Source organism: Glycine max, chromosome 13 (genome assembly GCF_000004515.6).
Source record: "Glycine max cultivar Williams 82 chromosome 13, Glycine_max_v4.0, whole genome shotgun sequence".
Lineage (NCBI taxonomy): Eukaryota > Viridiplantae > Streptophyta > Magnoliopsida > Fabales > Fabaceae > Glycine > Glycine max.
The window spans coordinates 25,674,431-25,681,705 of NC_038249.2; the positions used below are offsets into that span (position 1 = coordinate 25,674,431).

Consider the following 7,275-nt stretch of genomic DNA (forward strand, 5'->3'; position numbering starts at 1 on the left):
TTGCAACTCCCATTGGCGGGTTGCACAAGAAGAAATAGCCATCACCAATGGCGATTTGTTGGCTATAAATACCAGTGCTCACGTTTTGAACTTGAACTCACGTTTTCAGCTCCAAATTAGAAATAAATCTTTCATTGCTCACGGCTTCAAATTAGAAATTTCTTTCTTCTTTCATTGTATGCTGAGCTCTAGTTGTGTGTGGTCAGTGACTTAGAGTTTTCTGAATACAGAAAGAGCCTTGAGTTTTGTAAGTGTGTAGGGATTTCTGTTTTAAATTTGTTTGGTTGAAGTTAAATATTTGAATTAGGTTTATAATTTTGAAATTAATAATTTGTGTTATAATTTTTGTAACCTATATTTTTATAGCAGTTAGAAGGTATACTTTTTAGTAACTCTTTAATTAAATTAGTTTTATATTTTTATTTCGTAATATCCCATAAAATAATTTGTATTATTTATTTTTAAGTAATTTTTTGTAGCAGTTTCAATGTATAAATTTTATGAAATTTTTAATTAAATTAGTTTTATATTTTATATGATTGTTTGTGTGTATAAAATAGAAGAAATTTGCCATCAAAATTTTAATTGGTTTAAAATTTGGTTCTTGAGAGTTAAATTTGTGAATGAAGTTCGTAAATTTCTGTCAAATAAATTATATTATAAGATATTTTTGAAGTAATTTTTTAGACCAATTTGAAATTATAATTGTTAATAATTTTTTAATTAAATTAATTTTATATTTTATATCCCTTGTTTGTGTGTATAAAAGAGAAGAAATATGTCATGATATTTATTTAAATAAAAAAAATTTGAGTCTTGAAAAAAGTTGGTAAATATGAAAAAAATTATATAACAGTCAAAATAATTGTAATTGATAATAAATTTTTGTTATAATTTTATGTAAGTAATTATTTATAGAAGTAAATATGAAAAAAATTATATATAGGTCAAAAAAATTTGGTTCTTTAATTAGAAGTAGATTTTTGCTTTAAAGTAATTTTTTGAAGTAATTTTTTTATTTCTTAGTTTGCAGTAAAATAATTTATAACATAATTTTCTTGTAATAATTTATAATTAAAACTAGATTTAAGGTTTAAGAAAAAAATTTTAACTAATTTTTTTTATTTCTTAGTTTCCAGTAAAATAATTTGTATTTGTATTATAATTTTTTTAAAGTAATTTTTAATTAAAACTAGATTTTAGCTTTCAAGTTATTTTTTGTAAGTAATTTTTTTTTCTTAGTTTCCAGTAAAATGAATTGTATAATTAATTTTTAAAGTAATTTTTAATTAAAAGTGAATTTCAGCTTTGAAGTCATTTTTTATATTTGTTAGTTTGCAGTAAAATAATTTGTATTATAAATTTTTTAAGTAATTTTTAATTAAAACTACATTTCAACTTTCAAGTAATTTTTTTAAGTAATTTTTTTTATTTCTTAGTTTGCAGTAAAATAATTTGTATTTTGAATTTATTATGAATAATTAATTAAAATATTGTTTTTGTAGGTACACGATGAATTCGGTTATAACAGTGTTGTATTTCAATGGAAGGGTATATGAAGATAATGATGGTGTAATATTTGAAGGCAGTAAAAAAGCGATTCAGATTAAACGTGGAATTAGTTTCAATGCTTTGAAGAAAAAAATTGGAGACAAGGTAAAGTTAGAAAATAATGAAATTATTTCTGCTATCAGTTGTAGATTTTTAGTGTCAGGAAAATATATTGCCTTGCAAATTTGCGATGACGAAGACGTTGAAACGATGCTAGAAAGTTTTAAACAACAACAAGAAATGTCAGTTCTAGAATTGTACATAGAAAAGGATGTGGCTGGTGGTTCAATGTTTCATTCTGCAAATTCCCTTACATCATGTGGAAATTATGTATCTAATGATTACACACAACCGCCAACAAATATGAGCAATTTAAATCTTGACGAAGATGATGATCATGATGATGATGATTATCTTGTGTCTAACTCATACGTTGAAGAGTCGTTAGACGAAGATGACAGTGTTGACGGTATATCAGATACAGACAATGAAGTCCCCGACATGATTCCACCAGTAAGAATTGTTCACCCAGCAGAAGGTATGATTTACTCTTAAAAAATATTTCACTCAATACATTTATTATTTCACGACAATTGTATTTAATGCCAAATAAGTATGATTTGAATTTTTTTTGGACTATAAGGTGTACAAGCAATTGAGAATCCATTTTGGAATGATGCTTTGCATTATAATAATATCAACTGGAGCCATCCTGATGAGGAGGACATTTGTGGTTTGGAGATGCCATCCACTTTTAATGTTGGCCAAGAATTATATGTTGGCATGGAATTTGATAGTAAAGATGCGGTCAAGAATGCGGTCAAACAATATGTTATGAGGGTGCATCAAAGTTTCAAAGTGGTTGAAAGCAAATGGGACAAGTATGTGGTTTGTTGCTTGAATAGAAATGCAGATTGTCCTTGTCCTTTCTACATGAGGGCAATTTTATCTAAAAAGACTGATTCATGGAAAGTCACTCAATGGGGTGGACCGCACACATGTCTCAATATGACCATGACCCAAGATCACGAGAAACTTGATTCAGATTTAATTGCCACTTGTGTAGTAGGTACGTATTTGATGTTCATATTATGTTATTGTTTAGCCTTAATTGTCATTTAAATTCTGTTATTCTATTGACAGGCATGATCAGAGAAGATCCATCGATAAAAATTTCATTGATTCAAGAGAGGATTAACAGTCAATTTGCGTACAAGGTGTCGTACAAAAAAGCTTGGTTGGCGAAACAGAAAGCCATTGCTATTGAATATGGCGATTGGGATGAGTCATATGCGAAACTTTCGTCGTGGCTAACACACATGCAAAATCATTCTCCTGGATCGTATTTTCAAATACTACATGACGATTTTATCGTTGGAAATACGGTTAGTCGCGAACATCGCCAATTTCATAGAGTTTTCTGGACTTTTGGCCAATGTAAAGAGGCTTTCAAGTACTGTAAGCCAATCATACAAGTTGACGGCACACATTTGTACGGAAAATACCGTGGGACCCTCTTAATGGCCACATCACAAGATGGAAATGGTGGCGTCCTTCCTCTAGCATTCGCTGTGGTTGAAGGTGAGACGTTGACAGCGTGGTCATGGTTTTTGGCACACTTGCGTGAACACGTCACTGATAAAAATGGTATTTGTCTCATATCTGATCGACACGCGAGTATAAAGTCCGCTGTCGCTAACGAAGCACTTGGTTGGCAACCTCCCCACGGTTATCATGTCTACTGTGTGCGACACATAGCAAGCAACTTCAATCGAAAATTCAATAATGCCAAACAAAAAGAAATGTTGAAGAAATTGGGTAAGATTTCATATTTGATGGTCACGTTTATTTTACTTTCATTTATACTTAAAATTGTTATTCATAACTAATTTTATGCAGCCTACACTCCATGCAAGCACATTTTTGATCAAAATTTAGAAAAATATCGTGAACTGAGTCCAGCCATAGCAACATGGATAGATCGCATCTCAAAGGAAAAATGGACGATGGCTTACGATAGGGAAGGACGTCGATATGGCCACATGACAACGAACCTCTCAGAATGTATCAATAAGGTTTTAAAGGATTGTCGCAACATTCCCATAACAGCATTGGTGAAATCAACGTACAGTAGGTGTCGAAAGTACTTTGTTGAGCGTGGCCGCCAAGCCCAAAGACAGTTAAATGAAGGCCAACTTATTGTTCTAAGCTTGTTAAAGAACTTAGAAAAAATCAAGAACAAGCTTGTTCGCACATCGTTCGCGTGTATGATATCCACTCCACAAGGTTTGAAGTAGAGGAGACCTTCAATCCTATAACGCAACGTGGCGACAAAAGTGGGCAGTTAACTTGAATGGTCATTATTGTCAATGCGGAAGTATTCTGCGCTTCACTATCCATGTTCACACATTATTGCAGCTTGTGGTTACGTGAGCATGAACTACTACCAATATATAGATGTTGTTTATACAAATGAGCACATCTTAAAAGCTTACTCCGCACAATGGTGGCCTCTTGGGAATGAAGCGGCATTCCTCCTTCTGATGAGCATGGACACTTATCCCTGACCAACTACAATTCGTGCGAAAGGTCGGCCAAAATCAACAAGGATAAGAAATGAGATGGATTGGGTCGAACCATCTGAGCACCGAACAAAATGTAGTAGATGTGGAGCCGAAGGGCATAACAGGCGTCGGTGTCCAATGCAATCTGAGCGTGGGAGTTGTTCAAATCGTTGATTTATGTATGTTAGTTGAGTGACTTGTATTTGTTTACGTTTTGTTCAATGTATTCAATTTCTGGGGTTCTTTGAATTCGGTAGTTAAAACTATGATTACTAACCCATAACCCCTAACCTCTAACCCTAAACCCCAATGAATTCGTTTGATGCGCGACATAAAAATAGTGATTATGATTAGTAACCCATAACCCCTAACCCAAAGTCATAACCCTAACCATAACTCATAAAACTAACCCTAAACCCTTAAACCTAACTACTAACCCTAACCACTAACCCTTAAAATAAACTACTAACCCTAAACCCTAACTACTAACCCTTAAAATAAACCACTAACCCTAAACCCTAACTACTAACCCTAAAAATAACCAACTAACCCTAAACCATAAATACTAACCCTTAAAATAAACTAGTAACCCTAAACCCTAACCACTAACCCTTAAAATAAACCACTAACCCTAAACCCTAACTACTAACCCTAAAAATAACCAACTAACCCTAAAAATAACCAACTAACCCTAAACCAATAAACCACTAACCCTAAAAATAAACCACTAACCCTTAAAATAAACCACTATCCCTTAAAATAAACCACTAACCCTTAAAATAAACCACTAACCCTAAACCCTAACTACTAACCCTAAAAATAACCAACTAACCCTAAACCATAACTACTAACCCTTCAAATAAACAACTAACCCTAAACCATAACTACTAACCCTTCAAATAAACAACTAACCCTAAACCCTAACCACTAACCCTTAAAATAAACCACTAACCCTAAACCCTAACTACTAACCCTAAAAATAACCAACTAACCCTAAACCATAACTACTAACCCTTAAAATAAACAACTAACCCTAAACCCTAACCACTAACCCTAAAAATAAACCACTAACCCTTAAAATAAACAAGTAACCCTAAACCCTAACTACTAACCCTAAAAATAAACCCTAACCACTAACCCTAAAAATAACCAACTAACCCTAAACCAATAAACCACTAACCCTAAAAATAAACCACTAACCCTTAAAATAAACCACTATCCCTTAAAATAAACCACTAACCCTTAAAATAAACCACTAACCCTAAACCCTAACTACTAACCCTAAAAAAAACCACTAACCCTAAACCTAACCCATATACTTACTTTGATGCGCGACATAAAAATAGTCATTATGATTACTACCGTTACTTATTTGATTTGTGTACTTAACTTTTTCTTTATGACTTTATTTATTATTCTAGTTTGATGCGTGACATCAAAATGGTCATTATGGTGTCCGCGATGGTGATTCAATAACAAATGGTGATAAAAAAACGCAATTCCATAACAAATTCAATAACAAGCACAATGAGATACCATAAATTAAGTCTGAAATTCAAATTTCAAAGATACAAAACAAATTTCAAATAGAGACATCAAAATCAGTCATCATGGTGTTCGTGATGGCGCGAGGATGTGCCACATGGTCGATCCCACCTTCGGGCTTGACGATCCGGATTTCTTCTTGCGCGCTGTCTCCGCCCTTGTTCCTCAGCCTCTGCAGAAAACTCGTGACGCAAATCAACACCTAATAAATCACCCATAGGAGGATTGCTCCAGGTACATCCCATTGCTGACCTAATGGGGCATTAGGTGTTGCCATTGGGGCATCATGTTGCTGCGAAGGGGTCATGGTCGGCCATGAAAAATGAGGCTGTGTTTCGGCAACACCACCAAACGAATGTTCGCTTGCAGACATATCAGTGTCATGGCCCTCGAAAGGATACTGATACATCTGCGAAGGATACTGAGCAAATGTTGGTGGCGTGTAATACATTCCATGACCACGCTGCTCCATATGTTGGGAAAAATCTTCCGCTTGAACAATCTCCCTTCGTCTGTCAAAACCTCGAGTTTCAACACTTGACTGAAGCATGTGAAACTCTTGTGGGGGAAATCGACGCTCTGATGCTGGACCATGTGCCACAGGCTCAGTGATCCTCTCTTGCTCTTGGGATAAAATCGCTAACTTTTCCACATATGGCACGAGATCATCAACTGTCCATGTGTTTCGCCCTTGGGGTGACACCATATACTGCAATGTCTCGGTAACTTCACCCTGCAATTATTAGGGTAAGGAAATTAATGTCGATGCTTTAAAAAGTAAATTGAAGTTAAATAATTAAAAAGAAATAAATACCAATGTAGCCGTGTTTGCATTGTTTGGGTCGATAAACATTTTTGTTTTGCGCCTATACCACACCATGTAATCCGAGTTAAAACTCAATAGGCCCTCTTGTCGAGCATAAACGTCGACCCTAAACTCAGCTCGATTATTCCACTGACTGATAAATGGGGCCAACAGCTGGAACCAATTTTCATCCATTTTGCCTTTCAGTGTTAGCCCGTGGACATTCCATGGTTGCGAAGGAGACTCCGGAATAGGTTGTTGCATTCCAAATTGTCGCAACACTCTATCCGGTTGGTGCCACTCTACAACATGGAAACAAATGAGTGGCACCACTGCGCACCACGACATACTGCCAACCAAACAAATGGGAGGCAACATCGACATAACAGTTGCTGTGTAAGGCTCCCACAGAAACTGCATACAATAACACAATTGTTAATTTATCTTAAACCATGACATTTTATTTATTATTTAACGAATATATCATGATTCTTGTTACCTCATGTCGTTTCATGATATCCAATTTGCGACGGAAAACTATTAGATCATCATTGCCAATATGTTGGTTTCCACGTCGCAGCCACCTACAAAAAAAATATGAAATAATTAGTGCGGACGCGTTACATTATTGACTCAAAGCAAGGATTCAATGTTCAAAGCAAATAACTTGGGTCCGGAAAATTTCTTCTATAAAAGGAAGGAGTTCTCTTTGAGCCAAAGTCGCGCAGCGTTCCCATCCCACAATTGGATTAAGATGCACAACCTCCCATGATTTTAGCTGTAATCGGTGGCAGGCAGCTGTCTCTACAT

At 34.7% G+C, this 7,275-nt stretch overlaps 1 protein-coding gene across 1 annotated transcript; it reads right to left on the reverse strand.

Moving 5' to 3' along the window:
* Positions 1-5,697: 5,697 nt before the first annotated feature.
* Positions 5,698-7,019, reverse strand: LOC102662161 (uncharacterized). Its single transcript, XM_041007933.1, has 5 exons — positions 6,965-7,019; positions 6,475-6,879; positions 6,259-6,393; positions 5,899-6,123; positions 5,698-5,832 (listed from the first exon to the last, which is right to left on the reverse strand). Exons 1-5 carry the CDS (start codon positions 6,977-6,979, stop codon positions 5,698-5,700), a joined length of 915 nt encoding a protein of 304 aa, XP_040863867.1. The 5' UTR covers positions 6,980-7,019.
* Positions 7,020-7,275: the final 256 nt, after the last annotated feature.

Excerpts from the sequence above, each read along its gene's own strand:
- LOC102662161 (XM_041007933.1), bottom strand. Across the intron at positions 6,124-6,258 it reads AGAGGATCACTGAGCCTGTG|CGTGGTCATGGAATGTATTA; the intron begins GCACATGGTCCA and ends CATATGGAGCAG. Across the intron at positions 5,833-5,898 it reads CATTAGGTCAGCAATGGGAT|AGGCTGAGGAACAAGGGCGG; the intron begins GTACCTGGAGCA and ends AGTTTTCTGCAG.